The sequence below is a fragment of the Strix uralensis genome, chromosome 11, assembly GCF_047716275.1.
Source record: "Strix uralensis isolate ZFMK-TIS-50842 chromosome 11, bStrUra1, whole genome shotgun sequence".
Classification (NCBI taxonomy): Eukaryota; Metazoa; Chordata; class Aves; order Strigiformes; family Strigidae; genus Strix; species Strix uralensis.
In genome coordinates, this window is record NC_133982.1 from 2,180,499 (window position 1) to 2,204,360 (window position 23,862).

The following is a 23,862-nucleotide window of genomic DNA, read 5'->3' on the forward strand; positions in this document are numbered from 1 at the left end:
GCCCCGCTCGCGGGCTGAATCCCCCGAAGGCCATGGTCAGCCACGCCTGAAAGGGAAGGGGGACGGACGGAGGCAGGATGCTCTGAAAGTGGGACCACTGCAGAGGTGGAGCTGTGCAGAGGCACAGGGCGAGGGGGGAGAGGTGCCATGGTGTGGTCCTGCCCGTCCCCACACCGTGAGCCGGCCTCCTGCCCCACTATGGGAACAGATGCGGGGATGTGGCTGTCGGGGTGCCTGCTGCGGAGAGGAGAGGATACCTGGAGAGAGACGCTTCTCCTGGTGACCTCCCTTCCTTCCAGCTCCTGTGCAGGAGAGCTGGGACGGGGCTGCAGAGCTGAGCCTCCTGTGCCAGCCCGGCACAGCACATGCCAAACGCCTGCCCAGTGAGCCCACCGAGTCCCACATTTGCTGATTTATTGAGTACGCACACACTGCACTCTCCTGTCTGAGAAACCCAGCCAGATCCCCCAGGTCCGAATGGACAACAAGGGAGCTTCCTCCCTAGGGAGAAGACAGCCATGGCACCCAGAAATCTCAGAGCACAGGGAGTGCAAGACACAAAAGGCATCAGGAGAAAGAGCATCTGCCAGGAACAGAGTGGATACAAGGCAGTGTTTGAGGTCTAGCAGCAGACCTCAGTCCTGGCAGATGCAGATTATGAGATTGTTATTAAAATGCAGAAAAGACAGAGATTCTCAATAAATCTGTCTGTCCAGCATTTGGGAGGAAGCAGGTTGCAGGGCTGATGGCACATGAGACTGAGCGTACTTCTACCCTCTGTCAGTATCCAAGGAGGATGTTCAGCAACATCTGTTAGAGATGCCTCTTGTTAAATCCTCAGGCCTGGAAAACACACGCTCAGAGTCTCCTGAGAGGTGACCAAGGAGGGATCTAGCTTGTGGTGGTGTTTTTTTTGAAAAAGCACTGCCACACCAGAGGAATTGCAGAGGTCCTTCCTTCCCATCCCATTCTGTCACATCCCTCCCATTGCTCTGTCCTTGGAGAGGCAGCTGCCCCAGGGCTGTGCTGGGGATCAAAGAGGGTCTGTGGTCTGAGCCCACCTAGGACTCTAGCACCTTCTCACCATTTGCTGGGCCTGTTTCTCTTCCAAATTCCTCTGAGGCCTTTTGGTAGGTGGGTACCTGTCCCAACATAGCCCTGTTCTCTGTTCTGTGCCCCATGGGGTATCCCCTTCTCACCTGAGGCTTCAGCAGAGCCTGGAGTGGCATCAGGAAGATCCCTGGACCCACCTGAAGCCCTCAGATTTGAGCTTGCCCTGGGTATTGCCTTCCCCTGGGCCAAACCACCCAGACAGCAACATGGGGTGAGAAGAACATAGGTGGGGTGGGAGCTCCCCTCAGGAGGCTTCTTGGGGAGTGCTTTGGGAGCTTTGAAGCAGAAGTCCGGAAGGAGACTGAATGAGCTCCTGACACCCCACGCGGCTCCGCACAGGCACGGGCTGCTCATATTTTTTCTGCAGTCATGATGAGACACTAGCGACATCCCTCCATTCACAGCAGTTCGTTTCAGGTTTGGAGAAGCAGCGACAGATTTCTGCATTCGCACTGCCAAAGCCAAGCTCCATCTGCGTCTCACGCTGCAGCTGGTGTTGCTCCGATCCCCAACTGTTTACATCCCTCGTGTCTGATGCACGTTGGGACCCAGGTTTGATGCCTGCACCGCAGAGACTGGCCCCGATACCACAACCGTGGCCGCAATGCCGCTCCGCCTGCGAGTCACCGCGGCCCAGTGGATGGCTGTGACAGATGGCTGTCACGTAGCATCGCTCGCGTCGGGACGGGAGGGGGACGCGGGGTGGGACTGGCAGACGGGTGAGGATCGGGAAGCACACACTGCGCCACTTGCGTGCCAGACTCCACAGTTCGGCTGCAGGAAGCCCCCCTGCTGGGATGCGCAGCCCCGGGGGCTGCCCACTGCTCACGCAGCCCGTGGAGCCCCCAGGAAGGAGGGAAGGACAGTGGTGGAGCCACCGCACACACAGTCCTCAGTCAGGAGGAGAACAACCCACGGCTGCACAGAAGTGATTTTTAGCTCACTCTCATGGACTGTGGGAACAGGGGAGACAGGAGGACCTGCAAGGACCCGGGCTGGATCTCTGCACCAGGAGCTCTGCTCACACCCTCTTCTCCATCTCTGGAGGGTCCAGGAGCTCTTCTCTGTCGTCTCTGGGCTGGAGCTCATAGCACAGCCCTTCCTCTCACCAAAGGCAGCAAGAGCTGCTCGCCTGCGTAAACACTTCCCAGGCAGGTCAGAGCACGCACCAGGAAGAAAAAGGCAGGCAACATCTTCCGTGCTCCTGCCAGCCCTGCGGAGAGCTGCGTGCGTCCTCAGCCCTCATCCGTCCTCCTGGGTGTGAGGAGCTGCTTCAGCTACCCCGACTGCTCCTTGTGCTCACCCACAGCTGGGGACAGGAGCCCTGTTTGGCAGCCGGTGCGGGACCTTCCCTGGGTCTGGGAGGACTCAGGCCACGTCGTCCTGGTAAACCCTCCCCTCCAGTTTAACCCTGGGTGTTGTGGACGCAGCCCAGCGTCCCCCAGGCAGCAGCTTTGGGTGACTCAGAGGAGAAGGTCTCTGCTCCTGCATGCTCTCGAGGAGGTGCTGGAAGATGATTCACCCACAGGTGATGTGGGGGCTGAATTTAGCCAACATGTCACTTGAGTCAGGCGCTGGGTCAGCTGCTACCCCTGACACCAGCATCTCCCCTGGCTTGCAGGGAAGCCTGCAGCCCCTCCAATCTCCAGGTACTTCTTTTGCAGCTTCAAATAAAGACCATCCCCAGGAGCTTAGAAATGTCTATGGTGACTCCAGCCCCTTCCCTCCTACATAAGCCCTGTTGTGCAGCGCAGCAGGGACCGGGAGGATGTCACATCTGCTGGGTGACACCCCAACCTCCCCCAAGGTCTGGGTACAGCAGGGAATGTGAGGACTGGAAGGTGGCAACTGTGTGACACCAGAAATGCTTCCCAGGAGGCAGCCAGGGAGCCCCAGGCTGATAAATGACACATCTGTTCTCTGCAAATGAACAAAAATTGGCATAAGGAGTAGGAAACTGGCATCGCTAGGGGACAGATGGATAAATATGACATATTGGGTAAGAGTCGACACAGCTCTCTTAAAGGGAATTTCTTTTTTCCAAAGCTAGTGGCTGTCTTAGAAAGAGCCAGCAGGGTGATCCAGCTGGGAGAGGTCACCTGCATCTCCACAAGCAGATCCTTTGAGGAGATGAGGTCAGTAGAGACATGGCAAAATCTGTAATAATATTGAATTATTCTGGATGCTGCAGATTAATGGTAAGAATTGCAGGAGGACTTTCAGAAGCTGAGGACTTGACAATAAAATGAGGCAACAGGCAGTGTCAGGGAAGTGACACACATGGGGAAACCAAGCGCAGCCTCACGTCGAAAGCGATGGGCTCTGAGACCGTGAGCTCTGACAGTCCATGAAAACACCCCCTCAGCACTCAGCAGAGGTCAAAACCGCAAAACTTCTCCATCGGAAATGATAGGAAGGGTTAGGAAAAGGTAGAGATGACATCAGAGGTGTCACTATTCCCTGGTCAGTCCCAGCCTGTGTGCGGTCCTGGTCCCTCCATCCTGAGGATACAGCAGAGCTGGAAAATGCGGAGAAGGGTGACAGAATGATCAAAGGCACACGGGGCGTGTGATGGACCAGGGCTCTTCAGCATGGAAAAGGGACGACTGGGGCAACGGGGCAGAGTTTGCACGTCTGGAGGAGAGTGGGCAGAGACTGGTAGATCAGGTCACTCCGTGCACAGCAGCCCTCCCTGCCACGGGCTGCTGCAGATGCTACGTGGTTTAGGAACAAGACCGGACAAATCCACAGAGAGAAATCCATCAAGCACCGCTAAATACAAAGACCGGCACAAGGAGCCTTGCAAATATTTAGAGGCAGGGATCGTGTCCAGGGGAAATGTTGCACCAGGAGACCATCAAAGACTGGGCAGTGGGTGAGATGGGGCCGCTCTCACCACAGCAGCTGCCCGCGTGCAGGGGGATGCTGCTCCCAGATACACCATGCAGGCAGCATGCTTTCATTTGGCAAGGCATTCCCAGGCTGGAAACATCCCTATTCCAGCAGCCCCTCATCCACACACCAAGCACATCCCCCACCGGTTGCCCCGTAGCACTTAAGAGCCTGCAAGCTGCGTTCATCCCTTCCAGATACCCCGGCTCCCATCAGGCTGGAAGGAAATGGCATGGAGCAGCCATGCCCAGCCGTCCCAGCTCGCTGCCAGGTGCCCTGGGGAAAGCGGGGAGCAGTCTGGTGAGGAAGGGCAGCTCTGCACAAGGTGCTCTGCAGTCCCCTCTCACCCCAGCCTGCCGCAGTGAGTTGCACAGAGGTGGCAAGGGCCGAGACAAATGGTAAATTGGGGGAAAACAAGGAGGAACATGAAGAACATGGGCCCGCACCAAGTCCCATGTATGATGTGACATGTTACTGCCCCCAAGCATCACAAACCAGGACATTTCTGCATTGACACTCGCACACGTGTGTCCAGACACTGTCTGCCCAGACGTGCGGGATATGCCCAAAGCATGTGTGTTTACCGAAAGGAGAAAATTCTTGTGGACACTTTTTACAGCTCCCCAACCTTTCTGTCAAAAGAAATCATTATGCAGTTGATAATGCAATTGAAACCATGCTAATTGACCAAAAGAAGAGACGACAACTCGCTAACAGACATCTGCCAGCTCAGAGACAGTTGTCTCGTTGCCTCAGCTGCACCGAGCGTCTTTTCTGCCTCTGCTCTCTGTGCTGACAGCCCTTTGCACATCCATGACCCTGAGCATCACAACTGCTCTCTGGTATGATCCGTTATTTCATTAACACTTGACGATGTGTGGAGAGCTGTGGGCAACTTCATTTCCACAAATTCAGGCGTAGCACCCTGGAAATGGGCCAGCAAGGGAGCTGGGTGACAGATCCAAGAGAAAAATGACTTCAGGACTGACATCCAGAGGGTGAGAAATGCTTCTTTCACTGACAAATGCCAGGTATGGGCTTGAGGGAAATTTCCGAACAGCACTCTTTGGCATTATTCTTTTTTCTGTAAAATCATTTCGCGTGGGCTCAAGCCCTGGAAAGCTGAAGCCACATTCAGCACCCGTGGGGACAGGGCAGCCAAGCCACAGGTGCTCTCTGCAGCTGCCTTCAGTATTTCCCCTGCAAAACCAGGCTCATGGCATGGAAACCTCATGACAGATGCCTGGTGGCAACAGCTGTATTATATCATGCAGATCTCATGGCCTCATCCAGCTACCTGCCTTCACAGCCTGCCCAGCCAGGGTGACCCTTCCAGCGCTCCAGCTGTAGCATAAATTCGACCCCTTCATTGCTGGCCCTCGGGTGGGGAAGGCAGGGAGGAGCATCTGCATCTGTGGGGTATTATTTGCACCTATCAGGGGGCTTGACCCTGCAAGGGCACAGCACTCTCCAGGTGGGATAAGATGCCTGAATTCCTCCTCTGAATGAACAAAGGAAGCGGGACCAGCTGAGAGAGCACGGATCTGAACTCAATAGCAAGTGGTAAAGTGGAATTGATTGGAGCCGCCTGCCCTCATCGATCTGAGGCAGAGCAAACTCAGGAGCTGGAGCATTTGCAGCTCAATCAGAGTGACGTGCTGGTTGGAGGCCTGTGCTCTGGGGCTGGCAGGGGACCTGTGTGCCCCAGGAAAGTGTTAATGGTGGGTTTGATTAATCCAGCTGCAATGGCCATGCTCACACAGCTGAGTCCTTCTCCAGACAGACTCTCACTAGCTTTACGTTGCCTAGAGGGTGTGAATCACCCCTGGCATCCCCCTTATATCTCTTAATAGGGCTGTCATCAAGTGTCAGGAAGATGGGCATTGGTGGACCAGAGCAAAACAGGGGCCATTCCCCCCACGCAGAGGGCAACAATTGATATTGCCACCAACTCAGCCCTGTGTTTCCAAAAGGGCTGGGAGGCAGAAAATGAAGGTGAATTTGGAGGTGAGTGCAAGATGTGGAAAGGTGAGGGCGGGGCTGGCTGTTTTCTGCCCACTCAGCATCACAAAGAGGGGTTAAGAGGTGGCTGTGTGCAGGCTATAAATCCCTGCTGCGGGAGGAGGCTCCCACTTAGGGCACAGACAAAGGCAGAGTGAGAGCTCAGGCTGTCAGCTGGAGTGATGCAGGGCACACATGAACATGTGGCAGCGTTTATATAGGGGTGCGGGGTGGCTGACTCTCCCCCCTGGGGTGATTTTATCACATCCCATCTTCAGCTGGATGCTGGACCCACAAGGAAAGGGCTTGAGAGCCTGCTCCAGGCTTTATGCTCCCTGGAGGTGGGACAGGACAGCTTTGGTGAATCTCTGCCCCAGACATTCTGGGGACCATCTTCCTTGATCTCTGAACGTTGGAGCCAGGCAAGGGGATCCCAAAACATAATCAAGCAGAAAATCTGTCTGCTGTAGCCTGTTTGCCTGCCCTACATAGCACTGGGATACTGGAAAATGCCCTTTGAAGCTTGGGCTTTAGAAGAACCAGGACCACCTCATGCACTGTTGTGGGGTCACAAAGCCTCTCAAGAGCGTCACAGCTGAACATTCATGTCAAAAATGCTTGAGTCCTCCTCCAGTCCTTGGTGCACATGTCTCATGAGAGGACGGGGAGATGGACGTTGGGGACAGAGCCGTGTCAGGTTGCTTGCAAATGTCTCCCAGCTCAGATGTACTGTCCTTCTCCCCCAAATCCCACCTAAACCTTCACCTCCAAAATTATTCTAGCCCCAGGACACTCCCCTGGCCTGCTCTTGCTCCAGCACGCTGTGCTGGCCTGGCAGTGCCTGTGGGTATGGGAATAGGGGATGGTGGGCTAGATAGTATAAGTCAGTGGAGTCGCTCTGATTTCCTTAGGAAGGAAGGTGGGCTTCCAGCAGCAGAGCAAATTGCAAGCTGAATTTATGGCCCCTGAATACCCAGAGATGAGTGCTGGCCTGCATCAGTGCACAGTGTTCTATCACCAGTAGAACACGGAGTGCCTCCTTGCAGCACTGGCTTCTGTCCTGCCTCCCCAGGCACCAGTGCTGCTCCTGGGGCTGGTTTAGGGATCTGAGACCGAAAGAGGAGGTGGGGGGGATCCCTCTGCCTCCCATCTGCCTCCTTGAGATGGTGACAGGAGGCCAGGGGCTGCCCCAGCAAGGCAACAGCTGGGGAGGCCACTCAAGGGCCAGAGCAGCCGAGACAGCCATGCAGTGATGAATTGCTCTTGTCCCTGTGCCAGCAGGAAGATTTATGTTTGTGCCATGGAGTGGCAATGTCTGGGCCCAGCAGCACTCTCTGCCTGGCTGCACCGGCGTTTTGACATTGCAGGCACCTTTAAAATCCCACTGAACACAACCCGCAGGCATCAGAGGGCTCGGAGAAAAGCATCCTGTGGACAAAAGCACACGGCAAAGGGCTGTTGGGACCCTGAAAACCTGACACAATTTCATTAGGAGTGGTCGTATCCGAATCCTGTTGGGGAAGGCAGCCCATGGGGAGGAAGCTGTGCTGGGATGGGGCCACCACCATCAGTGATGGGTAGCAGCAGCTTCATGCCTCCTCTTCTGCACCCGCCAGGCCCCTGCCACTTATCTCCGTGTCCACTCGCCACCTCCCTGCTCACTTCCATGTTTGGCTGACTCCTCCTTAGAGCTGCAGCGTTTATCTCAGTCATGCCTGTTCCAGCAGTTGAGATCATTGTTATTCTGCCAGCTTCCCCCGTCTAGAAACATCTGCCAAGCATCCAGAGCACGAGCCCCACTGCCTCCTCCCTGCCCGCTGAGGAGCCCGCACCATGCACACCGTGTGAGCAGCGCCCGGCACGCACCCACGCAAACATCAGCCCTGCACCACGCCAGGCCAAGAGTTGGGATCAAGACCGTGGTGGACACCAACCTCAGGGGTCCCGCTCTGCCTGCCTATCAAGTGCCCGAGGAGGAATCCCCTGGTCACTGTGCGCGTCGCTGTAGGTTCTCCGTCCCCACCAGGCTTGGGCAGCACGTCCTGCCAGCGGTGCTCCACATCTCCACACCATCCCACCTTCTCTCTTGGGTGCTTCTTCCCCACCACGGCTGCGCCGACCCAGTGCAGCAATTGTCCAGGGCCGTGCAGGAGAGCAGGCCAGCATGGAGCTGGGCTTGTCCTTTCACTGGTGATACAGCTCAGCTCAGTGGCATTGTGACACCACCAGCTCAGCTTGGAGGAAGGCACGAGAGACCAGGCATGGGGCAGCACAAGGACCTCTCCCCTCCACAGGCCTTGAGATTCAGGTGTTGCGATGACCCCACCTCTGTGGCTCAGCTGCCCCTGTCCTGCAGATGTCTGGGTGCTCAGATCTCTTGCCATGGTGCAGCCAAGGGGCTGATGACAGCGTTAAACTCCCTGGACGTGGGAGGAGACACACGTATCTCCTACCAGTGACGCTGCACCCACTTCAGGTCCGGCATGAGGACACAGATGGTGCCCTGGTTTTGGCTGCAACAAAGCTAATTTTTTTTTCCTTCTTAGTACCTAGAATGGTGCTGTGTTTTGGATTCTGTATGGGATTTGGTATGAGAAGAATGTTGATAATGCACTGATGTTTTCAGCTGTTGCTAAGAGATGAAGGACTTTTCAACTTCTCATGTCCTGCCAGTGTGCAGGTACGCAAGAAGCTGGCAGGGAGCAGAGCCAGAGCAATGGACCCAAATTGACCGATGAAATATTCCATGTCATATAACACCATGCTCAGTGTATAGATGAGAGTTGATCGGGAATCTTACCCTGGCTTCCAGGACTGTGGTTTTGGAATTCTCTCTTCTCTGGAATTGCTAGCCAGGAATGAGTTGGACATTGGTCAGCGGGTGGTGAGCAATCGTGTTGCGCATTACTCGTTTGTATTTTTTATTATTATCATCATTGTTATTTTAATTTATTTCAATTATTAAATTGGTTTTATCTCAACCTACAAGTCTCCTTACCCTTACCCCTCCAGCTCCACTGCGGGGTAGGGGAGGGGGAGCGAGCGGCTGCGTGGTGTCTGGCTGCTGGCCAGGTTTAAACCACGACACAGACGGTGACAGGGTTGGTCACAGATGAGCAAGAGCAGTGTCCTATGGGAGGGACAGGCTGGCACGCTTGGAGGGTGGACAAGGGAGAAGGGCAGCACTGGACAGGAGGGCGGTACCAAACAGCACGCAGACACCCAGGTCATTCAGAGATACCACCAAAGAGCCCCTCCTCCAGCACCTCCTGGTCAGCCAGGTTGGATGATGTGGGGAGCACCTCCCGTTATAAAGGTTCCCACCAGTGCTGAGGGACCAACATGCACACCAGTGCCCAGGACAAGGCAACAGCAAAGAGGCGGATGGAAGAAAGAGGTAGGCACCGTCAAAGGGAGAACACAAAAGGCCGTTCTGTCTTCCTCCACCACTCTGAGCTCTTTTGGGTTGGATACGAGCAAGATGAGGAGCTCAGGGTGGCAGGAGTAATTACTTCATGGAGTAATCAAGGTGTACAGGGCCTGGGGGTGTTGATTGCCAGCCGGCTGAACAGGAGCCAGCAGTGTGCCCAGGTGGCCAAGAAGGCCAATGGCATCCTGGCTTGTATCAGCACTAGTGTGGCCAGCAGGGACAGGGAAGGGATCTTACCCCTGGACTCGGCACTGGTGAGGCCGCACCTCGATGAGTGGGTTCAGTTTTGGGCCCCTCACTCCAAAAAGGCCATTGAATGACTCGAGCGTGTCCAGAGAAGGGCAACGGAGCTGGTGCAGGGTCTGGAGCACAGGTCTGATGGGGAGCGGCTGAGGGAACTGGGGGGGTTTAGTCTGGAGAAGAGGAGGCTGAGGGGAGACATCCTGGCCCTCTCCAACTCCCTGAAAGGAGGGTGCAGAGAGGGGGGATGAGTCTCTTGAGCCAAGGACCCAGCGGCAGGCCAAGAGGGAATGGCCTCAAGCTGCGCCAGGGCAGGGTCAGACTGGCTCTTAGGAAGGATTTCTTTGCAGAAGGGGCTGTTGGGCGTTGGAATGGGCTGCCCAGGGCAGGGGGGGAGTCCCCATCCCTGGAGGGGTTGAAGAGTCGGGTTGACCCAGCGCTGAGGGACCTGGTGGAGTTGGGAACGGTCAGGGTGAGGTTCATGGTTGGACTGGAGGAGCTTCAAGTGCTTCTCCAACCGAGACGATTCTGTGATTCCTCTGGTTTGCCCCAAGCCTCAGGAAGACTCATTTAGATTTAGGATTCACCAGCTGCAGCAGATATACAAGGTCGAACATGGTGCAGGGATGTACCCCTGCCCGGCAGGGTTGCAGGAGGCCTCTGCCTCTTCCAGCACCCCCTCGCACACAAGCGAACCCCGCAGAGGCGCGTGTGGACGATGCCCAGCGCTGGGCTCCCTGCGCCCGCAGGAGCAGAGGTTTGTGTGAGCAGCTCTTCCCCCTGACGCAGCCCGGAGCTGTGAGTCATCCGGGCCACTGCAGTGCCTTGAAATGCCACGATTGCTCTAAAAAGGTGGTAACACAAAGAAATCCTTTTGATCCCAGGTGTTTTGAATTCTTTGCATATCTGTGAAAATAAAAGAGCCTTTGATGCTTGGAGCACTGTACAAACCAGCAGCAGTGGTGACAGCAAACAGTCATTAACTATTAATGTTTCACCGGAACAAAGAGGAGCCCCAGCACAGACCGATACCTGCCGCTGGTTTGGGCCACAAAGACAATTTCATCGTTAGTCCCGCGTGTGTAGGCACCACCCCGGTGTGCCGAGGGGTTAATGCCGCAGTGAAGAGAAACTTCATTGCCAGAGCAACCCCCCGGGGTGAGAGGTGGGATCAGAGCCGGGGGTGGGCACAGGCCGAGGGGAGGGCTGGGAGAGGAGCTGGGGGGGCGTCACGGCGGGGAGCGGGGCCAGGGCCTGGGTCTGGAGTTGGGGCGAGGCCAGAGAGGGACGGTTAGGGTTAGGCGTGGGCTTAGAGAGGGTTAAACCACGACTAGGGTGAGGGAGAGACACGGCGCTGTGCAGCGTCGCGGCTGGGGCCTGGGAAGGAGGAGAGCTGGGGCTGGCGGTGGGGCGAGGAGCGGGGTCAGGGTCAGCCCGGGGCGCAGGGTGAGTCCGGGCCAGACTCCTGGCGGGGATCAGTGGCCGGGGTCGGGGGCGGGGCCGGGCGGCGGCCTCAGGGCGTCGTCCCGCCCCGGGGCAGCGGCAGGGCCCGGGGGCCGCCGCGGGGCCCCTCAGCGCCGCCTCAGCCCCGCGCAGGCGCAGCCCAGCTCCGCCGCGGGGCGGGACACGCGGCACCTGCCACTCACCGCGCATCGCCATGGAGACGCCGCCCCGCGAGCCGCCGCCTGAGCGCTAAGAGCCGCGGCGCCGCCGTACGCGCCCAGAGCCCCGGTAGCGCGCCGTGATCGTATAGTGGTTAGTACTCTGCGTTGTGGCCGCAGCAACCTCGGTTCGAATCCGAGTCACGGCATCGCCCCGGCGGTACCACGGCACACGGGCTCCGACGTTTTTTATTTCATTCTTCCCGACGCCGTCATTATTTTAGTTTCGGTTTAATATTTAATTTCCCCTCGCGCCGTTTAATCACAGAATCCCAGAATCATCTCGGTTGGAAAAGACCCTGAAGCTCCTCCAGTCCAACCATGAACCTCACCCTGACCGTTCCCAACTCCACCAGATCCCTCAGCGCTGGGTCAACCCGACTCTTCAACCCCTCCAGGGATGGGGACTCCCCCCCTGCCCTGGGCAGCCCATTCCAACGCCCAACAACCCCTTCTGCAAAGAAATCCTTCCTAAGAGCCAGTCTGACCCTGCCCTGGCGCAGCTTGAGGCCATTCCCTCTTGGCCTGCCGCTGGTTCCTTGGCTCAAGAGACTCATCCCCCCTCTCTGCACCCTCCTTTCAGGGAGTTGGAGAGGGCCATGAGGTCTCCCCTCAGCCTCCTCTTCTCCAGACTAAACCCCCCCAGTTCCCTCAGCCGCTCCCCATCAGACCTGTGCTCCAGACCCTGCACCAGCTCCGTTGCCCTTCTCTGGACACATGAGGAAGAAATGTTTCCCAGCAAGAGTGGTCAGAGAGTGGAATAGGCTGCCCAGGGAGGGGGTGGAGTCCCCATCCCTGGGTGTGTTTAAGGGCCGTTTGGATGAGCTGTGGGGGGATGTGGGGTAGGGGAGAACTTTGTAGAGTCGGGCTGAGGGTTGGACTCGATGATCCCGAGGGGCTTTTCCAACCTGAAGGATTCTGTGACTCTATGAATTATGCACCCACCGCCCTGCAGAGTCCCCAGGCCGGGCGGGCACGGTCCGGCCCCAGCAGCAGCCGACAAAAAAAGAAAAAAAATATTGGCGCGACATGAAAAAATGAAGCCCTAAGGGAGCTGTCGGAGAGGGAAAAAAAACGTCGGAGCCCGTGTGCCGTGGTACCGCCGGGGCGATGCCGTGACTCGGATTCGAACCGAGGTTGCTGCGGCCACAACGCAGAGTACTAACCACTATACGATCACGGCGCGCTACCGGGGCTCTGGGCGCGTACGGCGGCGCCGCGGCTCTTAGCGCTGAGGCGCGGGCGCTCCCCCCGCACATCCCGTGTGTGGGAAGGGACCGCGGCGCCCCCCCCGGCTGCTCCCCCCGGCTGCGCCCCCCGGCTGCTCCCCCCGGCACACGCGGCGCTGGCTGCGCCCAGAGCACCCGTGGGTGCAGGAGCAGCGCCCGGACCCCGCGTGGCCCCGCGGGTGTTTGCGCAGGGGGAGCCCACGGGTGTCGCGGCGGCGGGGGGGGGGGCCCTGCACACGCGGGACGGGCTCACCCCGCCGTTGCACGGGGCTTTACTCCCGCCATCGGCGCACTGACGCTTCCCCCGCCCCACACTGAGGCGGCAGCTTTGGGTCAAATCCGCGGGGAAATGGTGCCACTCCAGCGCGTGGGGGAACTCGCCCGGGGAGCGCTTGCAGAGCAGCGTGGCGCGTGGATGCCCCGAGCATCCCGTGGCGTCTTTAATCCGGGATCTCCCACTGTCCCGCGTGGCAAAATGGTTTCCCACACACACTGCAGGCCCCGGCCGGACGCAGCCCCAGAGCCGGGTGACGCGACTTTGCCCCGCCACGGCTCTGGAGGCCGCGTGTGCCCGGCGCTTTCCCCGGGAACATTTCCTGGGGTGGGGTAAAGGTTGGAGTTTTGCTTTTAAGATGGTCCCTCGAGGCTCATTTCGCCAGGGGGTGGAAGTATCCCAGACAGCCTCTCGTGGGCGGCACGCTGCCCTTTGTGGCCGCCGCGCTGGGCTCCCCGCACGCCCTCGTGGGTGCCCGGGCGTGAGCCCCGGGAGGAGCCGCGGCCGCCCCGGCCCCACGGCGCCCAGCCCAGCTCTTTGGACTGAGCTGTTAATCGGTAACCGGGGCGCAGGGCCGGGAGCTGCGTGGCCGGCGGGGCTGGCAGGTGAGCGTGGGGGGCCGGGGGTGGCCCTGGGGCACGGGGGCAGCCGTGGGGCGCGGGGAGGGTGCGAGGACACGGTGGGGGCGTGAGGGCGTGAGGACATGGCGGGTGTGAGGGCGTGGGGCACAGGGGCAGCCACACCGCACCACGAGGCCGTGGGGGTCCACGAGGGACAGGGGGGCCCGGGGGGGGCCTGGGCATGGTGTGAGGACAGGGGCCGCAATGGGGTGAGGGGGGCATGTGGGGGGCACCCTCCTGCTTGCCCCACTGATTGGCTGCCTGTCCATGTGACCCCACCCCCGAAGGGGAGGGCAGCCAATAAGGCTTCACCAAGACAGGAGGTCGATGAACCACGTGGGGGGTGGGGGGGGTGGCACTGGGGGGGACATGGAAGTGACATCAGCCCAGGGGTCCTGGAGGGCACTGAGCCCAGGAGGGGTGGGGAGAGCCAGGAGCCCTGGGGGGTCCCGGAGCCTTGTGGGGGGTCCTGGGAGGGGTCCCTGAAACACCGTCCTGGGACCCCTCCCAGTGCTGGGCCTGGGGAGGGGGCATCCTCCTGGTCCCTGCCAGGGTCCTGGTGAGGGCTCCCTGAGCGCTGGGGGGCACCGGGGGTGCTGGAGGCCCCGGAGGAGGTCTGGGGTCCTGGGTTCCTACCGTGGCCCTGGGTCCTGCCCTGCTGCCAAGCAGCCGTGAGCCCAGGGGTGCGCTGAGGGCCAGCACACCTCAGTGGTCCCACCCATGGAGCCCACCGCCACCTTCAGCTGCTGTGAGGTGCCACGTTGAGAGGGATGTTCTCCAAAACTCCTCACCTCCACTCGTTCCATCTGGAGCTGGGTCGCTCCCTTCAGTGGGCCCTAATTCTCACCCTGTGAGAAGCAGGCGATGACCCTGCTACCTCCACCTTCTCCCTGCAGACCTCTACAACCCTTCTCCAAAGCAAGGACAACTCCCTACTCCCTCTGTCCTCACACAGAAGTGCTCCTACAGTCGATCACTGTCTTTTCTGTGACTTCTCTGTTCTTCCCTCATCCTTCTCCAGGTAGAGGAACCCGGAGGGTGTCCAAATGGGATGATCCGAGGGTTCCTGCCCTGGCATAACACTGGTTCTTCTGGCTTTGCTGGACCAGTTCTCCCAGTGTGATCCTCCTTTAGGAACAGTCCCCATGCAAACTACCACTTATTCCTACCCATTGCTCCTGCACTGTATTAGTTATTAACATGAAAGGACTTTCTTCCTTACCGTACTCGGTTGCACCAAGCCCTCCCAATGAGGGATGCAGCCCTATTTATTTTTCGCAAAATCCCACTTGCAAAGGGGCTCATGGAGGCCGGTGGCCACTGCCACCAACTTGGAGGAGGAGTACCTGCTCTCCCTGCTGCATCTAATCCCCTCCTGCAATTCCTTGGGAGCACAGAAGAGCAAAGACCTTCCCAGAGTGACAGGAGAACAAGGAAGTCGGCACACCAGCCCCATGGCTCGGGGACCTCATGGGATGGTCCCTTGATGTGCTGGTGCAGGAACTGCTCTGAACCCCTGCTGCAAAGGGCGTTCTCCTCTCAGAGACCCCAAATTGAAAATTGGGGTTGGACATCCGTCCTTCCCAGAGGTGATCCTGTCTTTCTCTCCTCAGCCAGCGTTGGTCCCTCGTGGGGCTGTTTCTCTCATGCATTGAAGTTGCGGCGCTTCTGGAGATGGAAGAAAACCAGATAACCCTGGACAACCTTGAGAAGGGCGCGGATAACCCAGCTTTCAGCTCCGTGGTAAGTGTCCTCTTCCCCTCCCGTCAGGGTGCAGGAGCTGCTCAGGGTGCTCCAGCTAATGATGTTTTCCAGGGGGAGGAGAGAGTCTCTGAGGAATGTGATAGTCCATGTGGTGAGAGCAAAGAGGAGAAAAGAGGAAGGAAAGAGAGATTCTCCTCCTACTGCAGGTAGGATAGCCCCTGGAGATGTGTGTATGTGGGGTGTTTCCAGTGGTTATAGCAAGTCATGCCAGCATGACCCTTGGGCCAGCGATTCTCCTGGAGCCATACTGCCCACACAGCAGGGACAGTGCCTGATGGCTTTGTGGGGTGACAGTGGCAGGTCTCTGTCCCCACAGCAGACACCCAGAGCAAGCCTGCACTCATGGTGCTTGGGCTGTTGGGGTGTGTGGTGGGGTCTCCCCTGCCATAACAGGCCAGCTTGCCCCTCCTCGGAGCACACAGCATTGCTGCTGGAGGCCACGGCACACCTACACCACCGTGCTGCTGCTGCACACGCCCTCTGGGAGGCAACGGTCATGGCCTGGCTCTGTTGGGTTGGGTTGGGTTGGGCTGATCAGGATCCATCATCTGCACCACTCACGTCTCTGGCGTGTGACTCTCCCCAGGAAGGCCCTGCAGCCAGCATCCAAGGCAAAGCGCTTCTGCAAGGCTCATGCCAAGGTGTTGAGAAGGGTCGTACTGGGGCTCCTTGGAGTAGGTGAGGACTTCCCATCACTGAGACCCCATCTCCACATCCCTTTGGCTGGCCGTGCCTCCAGCCTCCCAGCACTGGGCGTGGCCACCCATGTGGAGGTTGTATCTGCTCCCACCAGCCCCACTGCCTGCCCGCTCCTTACCCCACCACTCCTGTCCATGAGGGCTACCTGCACCTCACTGTCCTCCTCCCCTTTCTCCACCTACCCCAAAGGTTTGCTGTGCCTCTTCCGCTCACTCCATGTGCCCCCAGACAGCGGAGGGGCTGTCACCAGTGAGCCTGGCTGCTGGGGTGGTGCTCCCTAAGTCCTCCTCACACACAGATGGGAACCTCAAGGGTGGCCTGGGAAGGACATTTGGAGGAAATGAACCTCACTGTTGGCCCTGGTTAGTGTTACGAATCCATGATCCTATGGCCCATATGTTTCTGACCCACAATGTGCCTTCTCCAGCCTACCTGTGCTACTTCATTGCGGCCTGTTGGCTCAACTTCCAGCGAGCCCTTGCCTTGGTGGTCATAACTGCTGTGGTTGTCTTCTTCGTCTGCTGGAGCCTCTTCAAGAAGCACTGTGGGGCAAAGGTATTGCTGCTCCTCAGCCCTGCTTGGAAATGCTTCCTAAAGTACTGGCCGTGGCTGAAATGGTGAGTCGGGAAAAGGCAGGGCCAGATCCCTCCCTGCACCAGGGTCCCCTCTCTCATGGCTGCCCTGCCAGCATGACCAACAGCCGGTGGCGTTGGGCACATGCCCTAGTGACGTGCAGGCACCTCATAAATGATGAGGCATGGCCCAGCCTGGGGACCACTTAAAAGCCATGGCAGAAACATCTTGCTGCTCTACCTCACCCCTCATTTGTGCCCAAGCCCCAGGTTTCTTCAGTTGCATGGACCCTACGGTGGCATCTCCCACATAATTTTCTCCTGCCCTTCATGAGCTGCTCTCCCCATGGGGACATCTGCTCTGTGACAGTCTGGGATTTCCTTTGCAGGCTGCTGGTGGTGGGCCACGTGGTAGGCCTGATCCCGTGGCTGATTTTGGACTCCTCCAGAAATCCAGAGCAGCTCATCTCCTTAGCTGGCTTCTTCTTTTTGGTGCTGTTCCTGTTTGCCTGCTCCAAGCACCACGGTGCAGTAGGTGTTTCAGGTTTGACTTGGTCATTGGTACCCTCACATGAGGTGGTCACCCAGCACTGGGGAACAAGTGCTTCCTTCCCACTGGCATCCCCTGATGGCCCATTGCTGGAGCTCCCTGGAGGAAGCAGAAGCCCAGCGGGGCTCCAGGGCAGAGCTGGGCACAGCCTGGAGAGCTGAGCTGATCAGGTGGATGGAGCCCCAAAGCCACCGCACTGCCCTCCTTCCCACCGCTCAACCCAGGGCTCCCCCATGGTGCCTCAATCCTGTTTTCCATCATGTCCCTCATAGTGGGTGAGAGGCAGAGACTCAGGACCAGACCCACGCCTGAGCTTCAGGTGCCTGGGGGTGGAGGTTGGGCCTGAGCTTCAGGTGCCCTGGGTGATGTGAGCAGAAGTGATTGAATTCCCAGTGGCTTCCAACCCAACTTGCTTCAATGTTTTGGGCAATCCCTCCACCTGCCTCCTCCAAAGGGTTAATGAACAGAAAGTTTTGATCTAGCAGGTCTGTACTACCAGTCAAACCATTAGAAGGTCTCTGTGCTCATCTCCTCCTGGTTGAGCCTGGCAGGTTATATTCCACCAGCCAGTTCCTGAGTCCCACCAACTCATCTTCCTCTATCACCAATCTATATTTGTGGGTTTCTATGGGACTTTCTTTATTAGTATATTAGTATCCCCATGACCCTCACCCAGGGCACAGTGTTTCCCATGCACAGCTGTCAAAGGGGTGGGAAGACAGAGAGGGAAATCTGCAGGCTTTGGTAAGGTCTCAGTCTCAGTCCCCGTTCTGCTCTTGGTCCCCAGGTGTACTGGAGAGCCATTTTCTTGGGCCTTGGCTTGGAGTTTTTATTTGGGCTCATCGTCCTCCGAACAACCCCCGGCAACCAAGCTTTCCAGTGGCTGGGTGACCAGGTCCAGGTACTGCATCTGCTCACACCATCCTGTGCTTGTGCCATCCAAGTAGCCCCTCCTGGGATCAGCAAGAAGAGCAGAGGGTGGCATGGGGTGGAGAAGCTGCAGGGACTGCACGCTCACAAATGTTTTTGTTTGGGACTGGAGAACAGGCAGCTCTTTCCTGGTTTTCTGCAGCAGCCCAGACACTTCGGTGTGGCTCCCTTGCAGGCTGGAGCAGTGCCCTGTGGCTTGGAGACAGCCCACCAGTGTCCCCAGCTTAGGTTTCAGAGGGTCATTCTCTGGAGGGGTAGTGAAGTGAGCTGTGGGGTTGGGGACACTTCTACTAGGTAGAAGTGAGATGTCAGGGAAGGAGCCAATGGAGATCTCCGTCCTACCATGGAACTTCTCCACTTGCAGTTCTTCCTGGGCTACACCACAGCTGGCTCCAGCTTCGTCTTTGGGAACACGCTCATTGAAGAAGTCTTTGCCTTTCAGGTCAGCTTGGGGAATGGGGTATGGGGAGGGAGAGGTAGAGCCTGGTTTTCTTTTGGTCTGGCTGCCTTGCTGGCTCCTGGAGAGCACCAAGCTAAACACAGAGTTTTGCTGCAGCAGAGCTCAGCCACCTCAAGGATGGGTGTCCCTCAGCTTTGTACCCACCCGTGAGCCGCCTCAGTGCCATGGGGGATTTGCGCTAGACCCTGCCTCTCCTGCCAGCCCGGTCCAGTGTTGTGGCACCCCGGTAGCATGGACTGGCTGTGCAATACCACGCCATGCCCAGCTCATGGGGCAGGGAGGCTTGGTCCCCGAGTGTACTTAGATGTGTTGCTCAGCTCTCCTTTAACCCCGTGCCCTGGTGCCTTGCCTGCAGACTCTGCCCATCGTTGTTTTCTTCAGTTGTGTGATGTCCATCCTCTATTACCTCGGTGTCATGCAGTGGCTCATTGTCAAGGTAGGGCCTCATACCTGGCTCTGGGGTGGTGATGGAAAGGAGAAGAACCTGGTGGGTTCTCTATCTATTATGATCAGCTGATGGATGTCCTAGGAAAATTGGCATGGCACTAGTTTGGGGTGATTTGTCCTGCTTAAAAGAATAGGCACAAACTCCTTCTTTCTTGCATGTCCTCCTGAGAAAGCCCAACCCTGGAGCTGATGTTGCTACCTGGTCTGTGGGCACTTCCCAAGATCACCTCTGTGCAGCTTGAGGGCCAAACAGTGCCCTGCTTCATGGGGCGAGTGGCAGGGTGCCGGGAGCCTTTGTGAACATGGTGGTCTTGTCTTTCCCCAGATCTCCTGGCTGCTTCAGGTCTCGATGGGCACCACTCCTGCTGAGACCCTGAGTGTGGCGGGGAACATTTTTGTGGGACAGGTAAGGTCCTGGGCAGGAGGTCCAGCTCCTCAGCCCTTGCAGCTGAGCCTGCCCTGAAGGAAGGGACTTCTCCTCCCTTCCCAGGAGACCTGTGGCCCCGCGTAGCCCTGTCTCAAGGACAACAGGGTTTTCTCTCTCGCAGACCGAAGCCCCGCTGCTCGTCCGCCCATACCTTGCAGACATGACCCGTTCAGAAATCCATGCAGTGATGACTGGTGGATTTTCTACCATTGCAGGCAGCGTGATGGGTGCCTACATATCCTTTGGGGTGAGTGCATGAGCAGATGTATGCCACGTGCTCCCTGCTATGGGGTCCTGACACGCGAGAACTGCCCTGGACTGGTAGGTGAGGGAAGACCCTCAGCAGATGTCCTGTGGTCGCCTTCCATAAGCAGGAGGAGGGCAGGGTGCCTCCATGGACAGCCTCAGCTTCCCTGGCCTGGCCAGAACCCCAGAGCCCTTCCAGGTAGAAGGCCCTGCCGTGGGACCCTCACTGCACGTCCTTGCACAGTGCGCGGGGCAAATCTCCCTGAATCATGGGATAATTTAGCCTGGAAGGACCCTCTGGGGGTCTCTGACCCACTCTCCTGCCCAAATGAGGTGACGACAAAGCCCAAGGGGATGCCCAGGGCCTTGTCCAGGTTGGTGGTGAACATCCCCAGGGATGGGGATTTCCCCCCACCTCTCCGGTCCACCCCACAGGTGCCTCGGTCATGCGGAACAATTTTTTCCTTATATCCAACTGGAATTTTCCCACTGAAACTGTGCCATTGCTTCCTCACCCTTTCGCTGGGCACCTCTGTGCAGTGTCTTCCCTCCAACGCCCATTTAAGTAGTCGGGAAGAGCAACTACATCCCACCCCAGCCCTCTTTTCTCTCAGCTGAACAAGCCCCACTCCTCCAGCATGGCCTTGACGGTCCTGTGCCCCGACCCCGCCAGGGACGCCCTCTCCAGTTCATCAGTGTCTCAGCCCTGGACACGGTGTCCAGACGTGGCCTCATCAGTGCTCTGTAATGGGGCATAAACCTTCCCCTCGACCTGCTGGCTGAGCTCCTGCTATTTAAACATTAATTAGTCTCCTTAAATGGGGAGCCAAGGGTGAAAGGTCAGAGAAAGGAGACGTCACTCAGCAGGCAGGGGAGGAGTGAGACTGGGAGCTTGGCTCTTCGTCAGCACGTAGAAGTTTGCAATGTTGCACAACCTATTGCTTTGATATTGATAAAAAGGGACAAGAATCATCATGATTAGGTCAAACAGCAGGAAAGATTATCACCTCTGAGGCTGCCGTCGCTGCAGCTCCAGCAATGCCTCCACCCAGGTGAGCTGCCCTACGTGCTGCGGCCAGCTGAGATGGGAAAAACGAGATATTTTTCCCACCCTGAGCAAACAGAGAGCCCTGAACTGCTCCGAGCATCTCTGGCTGATGCCAGCCACGTGCTGGGCTGCCCTGAGGTGGCACGTCACGGGACGCAGCCTTGCACAGAGGTGCCTAAGCCCACGGTCTGCACGTTGCAGATAGATGCAGCATCACTGATCGCAGCCTCCGTGATGGCTGCACCCTGCGCCCTCGCCATGTCCAAACTCGTCTACCCTGAAGTGGAAGAGTCCAAGTTCAAGGACAAAGCAAGCATCCACCTCTCCAGTGGGTGAGTGTGAGAAGGGGGATGGTGGAGCGGGGCTGCCTGTGTCCTGCCAGCGCGGGGAAGCCATGGGGGCAATCTGAGGGGGATGAGCGGCCATTGCGGGTGACCTGAGGTTGGGAGAGCCTGTGGGGTGCAGACCGTGGGGTGAGAGCGGGCCTTGCACAGGGGGTGCCCAGCCACACGAGCCCACCGGGGTCTTTTTTCACACAGGGAAGAGCGGAACATCCTGGAAGCTGCGAGCAACGGGGCTGCTGCCTCAGTGGGGCTCGTGGCCAACATTGCGGCCAACCTCATTGCCTTCTTGGCGATGCTGGAGTTCATCAACGCTGCCCTGCGCTGGTTCGGGGAGATGGTAGACATCGAGGGGCTCTCCTTCCAGGTACCCCTGAGGGCAGCCCCACGGTCTGGGCTGCCAGATCCTGCATCCCCCACTGCCGAGCCCCTTGCTGGGTGTTTGGCAAATGCTCGCAGCAGGTGTCCAAGCTGGGGGCTATGCAGCTGGCCAGCTCTGAGCTGCTCCCTTCTGGGATGCTTTTCCCAGGTTATCTGCTCCTACGTCCTCATGCCCGTGGCCTTTCTCATGGGAGCAAACTGGGCAGACTCGCCGCTGGTGGCCGAGCTCTTGGGGATCAAGATCTTCTTGAACGAGTTTGTGGCATACCAGCAGCTGGCCACGTACAAGAAGAACCGTCTGTCGGGCCTGGAGGAGTGGGACGGGAGCCGGAAGCAGTGGATATCTGTGAGGGGCACCTGGCAGGGATGGCGCCAGCTGAAATGGGGCATGGGATGTGGCCAGGCAGACGGGTGGTGGGCGGGCAGGGGGACGACACTGTTGGGGTGGGAGGGCACCCATGGCCAACTAGACTTGAATGTTTGCTAACTGCTGGGTACGGGGTCATCCTGAAGGAGTCAGTGAAGCCCTTTCCCATTCCCCCTGCTCCTTGGTGGGACAGACCATGGTGCTACAGGGCCCCCTGTCCCCCCAGCCCAGCCTCTCCCAGGGGCAAGCTGCCTACCCCTGCAACCTCGCTCCCAAAAATAGCTGAAGGAGAAAGGGTTGGGATGGGGGAATTATCTCCATCATGTCTGGGTGGACTGGGAGCTACGACATGGTGCTCAGCACTGGGTGCTCTGGGGCTGCTCCTGGGCGGAGGTGACCATCCCCTGATGCTGTGCCCTCCAGGAGCGATCTGAGAGCATTGCCACCTTTGCACTTTGTGGATTCGCCAACCTCAGCTCCATCGGGATCATGCTCGGAGGCCTGGGTGAGTGTGACCCATGTCCTGGGTACCTGGGCATGATGCAGGGGGATTCTGGCCCCAGGGAGCAAGGGCTCAGCTGGGGCAGGAGCGATTTGCTGCCCCCAAGCCTCCATGTTCGGTCTCTGCCAGCACACAGGTAAGAAACAGGATCTGCATGAGGGGAGAGGGATGATTTTGCACTGCACCCACAGGCAAGAGCATGTGCATGTCCCACAAGCCCAGCAACAGGACAAAGGGCAGAGAGTCCAGTGCTGAGAGCTCCCAGGGCTCTGGCTGATCACCCATGGGCGCAGGGCGGGCAGAGCGCTCTGCCAGCACCCACCACTGCCAGGACAGGCAGACAGCACGATGGGTGCTGGCTGGGATCACCATGTTCCCCAGACATCAGGGGTTGGGGTGGGCAGGGCACTGTGTGGCAGAGCCAGCTGGGGACCTGGGACACGTCCCTCTGTCCCCAGCCTGGGGTAGAGCCAGAGCAAGGATCTGACTCGCCCCTGTCTCTGTTTTGCCCCCCACAGCCTCCATGGTACCCGAGCGCAAGGGTGACTTGGCCTCCATCGTGCTGCGAGCCCTGCTCACTGGCATCTGTGTCTCCATGCTCAACGCCTGTCTGGCAGGTAAGTCCCTGCCCCCCACCAGCGGGGCCAGAAAGAAGCAGGGAGAGACAGGCAAAGGGCTGAAGACCCCTATAAATGCAGGTGCAGGGGTGGGGATGGCTGGCCTGTCCTCCCCATGGCTCTGCCAAGGCCTCCAAACCCTCTGCTTTCCCCTCATGGTTTTGCCAGGGGCTGCCCAAGCCCAATGGCTCTGCTGGGGCCCCTCATCCTCATCTAGGCTGGGATGGGGACAGCTCAAGGGCAGCTTCTGGGGCACTGCAAGGAGTTCCCTGGGGTCACTGCTGCAGCCGTCTCAGGGGCGAGGGGGGACAGTGCATGGGACCTGCAAGCGCCGTCCCAGGTACAGGATTTGCAAGCAAGTGTGCTCGGGGTATGGGATTTGCATGCATGGTCCCTCGAGAGCCCCAACCAGGAGACCTTGTCCCCCAGGTCTCCTGCATGTGCCAACAGAGGTGGGTGACTGCGTGACCTTCCTCCGCACCGCCAACTTCAGCTCTACCAGCTACACCATGTACACGTGCTGCAAGCAGCTCTTCGCCAGGTGGGTGGGAAGGGCCCCCGAGCCCTGTGGTCCTGCCCGGGGATCCAGGTGGTGGGATCTAGGCTCATCCTGACCATGCTTCTCTCCTTCCAGCTCAGTGCTCGCCAACGGGACGCTCTCCTTCACGGGAGCCTGGGCTGGCCTGGCGGAGAGCGTGCTGTGCCTGACGCAGTGCTGCGGGCACTACAACCACACGTCCTGCGCGGGGACAACCTAGAAACATACAGGCAGCTGCCCGCTCCGGGGGCAAGGGCCTGGGAACACCAGGGTCTGCGAGGTGCTGCGAAACCCCAGCAGAGACCTGTGCGTTCAGTCTTCTCCGCTCCAGGGATGACAGCCAGCCACGTGCACCTTGCAACCCGCACCCTTAGATGCTGGACCCGCAGACACACGGGAACTACTCCTAAATAAATCATAGAAATCCCCGTGTGCTTGCCCTGAGCCCCACTCCGGCCCCTGGCCGTGGCTGTCCCACCCAGGACGAGGTGTTTGCCCAGGCTGCACCCCGCC

General features: G+C 58.5%; 1 protein-coding gene and 2 non-coding genes across 3 annotated transcripts; 2 read left to right on the forward strand and 1 right to left on the reverse strand.

Moving 5' to 3' along the window:
• The first annotated feature begins 11,414 nt into the window (after positions 1–11,414).
• TRNAH-GUG (transfer RNA histidin (anticodon GUG)) lies at positions 11,415–11,486 on the forward strand. The gene has a single exon. It is a non-coding gene; the product is annotated as a tRNA-His (tRNA).
• Positions 11,487–12,448: 962 nt separating this feature from the next.
• TRNAH-GUG (transfer RNA histidin (anticodon GUG)) lies at positions 12,449–12,520 on the reverse strand. Its single transcript has one exon. It is a non-coding gene; the product is annotated as a tRNA-His (tRNA).
• A 2,614-nt stretch (positions 12,521–15,134) lies between these two features.
• Positions 15,135–23,730, forward strand: LOC141948233 (sodium/nucleoside cotransporter 2-like). The gene is made up of 17 exons (XM_074880432.1): positions 15,135–15,203; positions 15,276–15,370; positions 15,811–15,902; positions 16,351–16,540; positions 16,885–17,026; positions 17,833–17,946; positions 18,340–18,417; positions 18,791–18,871; positions 19,208–19,288; positions 19,431–19,556; positions 20,805–20,935; positions 21,143–21,311; positions 21,474–21,671; positions 22,116–22,197; positions 22,713–22,811; positions 23,241–23,352; positions 23,446–23,730. The coding sequence occupies exons 1-17, from the start codon at positions 15,135–15,137 to the stop codon at positions 23,567–23,569; spliced, it is 1,983 nt and encodes a 660-aa protein (XP_074736533.1). The 3' UTR covers positions 23,570–23,730.
• Positions 23,731–23,862: the final 132 nt, after the last annotated feature.

Excerpts from the sequence above, each read along its gene's own strand:
- LOC141948233 (XM_074880432.1), top strand. The coding sequence starts at position 15,135 with ATGGAAGAAAACCAGATAACCCTGGACAACCTTGAGAAGGGCGCGGAT. Across the intron at positions 21,312-21,473 it reads TCGAGGGGCTCTCCTTCCAG|GTTATCTGCTCCTACGTCCT; the intron begins GTACCCCTGAGG and ends TGCTTTTCCCAG. Across the intron at positions 22,198-22,712 it reads GATCATGCTCGGAGGCCTGG|CCTCCATGGTACCCGAGCGC; the intron begins GTGAGTGTGACC and ends TGCCCCCCACAG.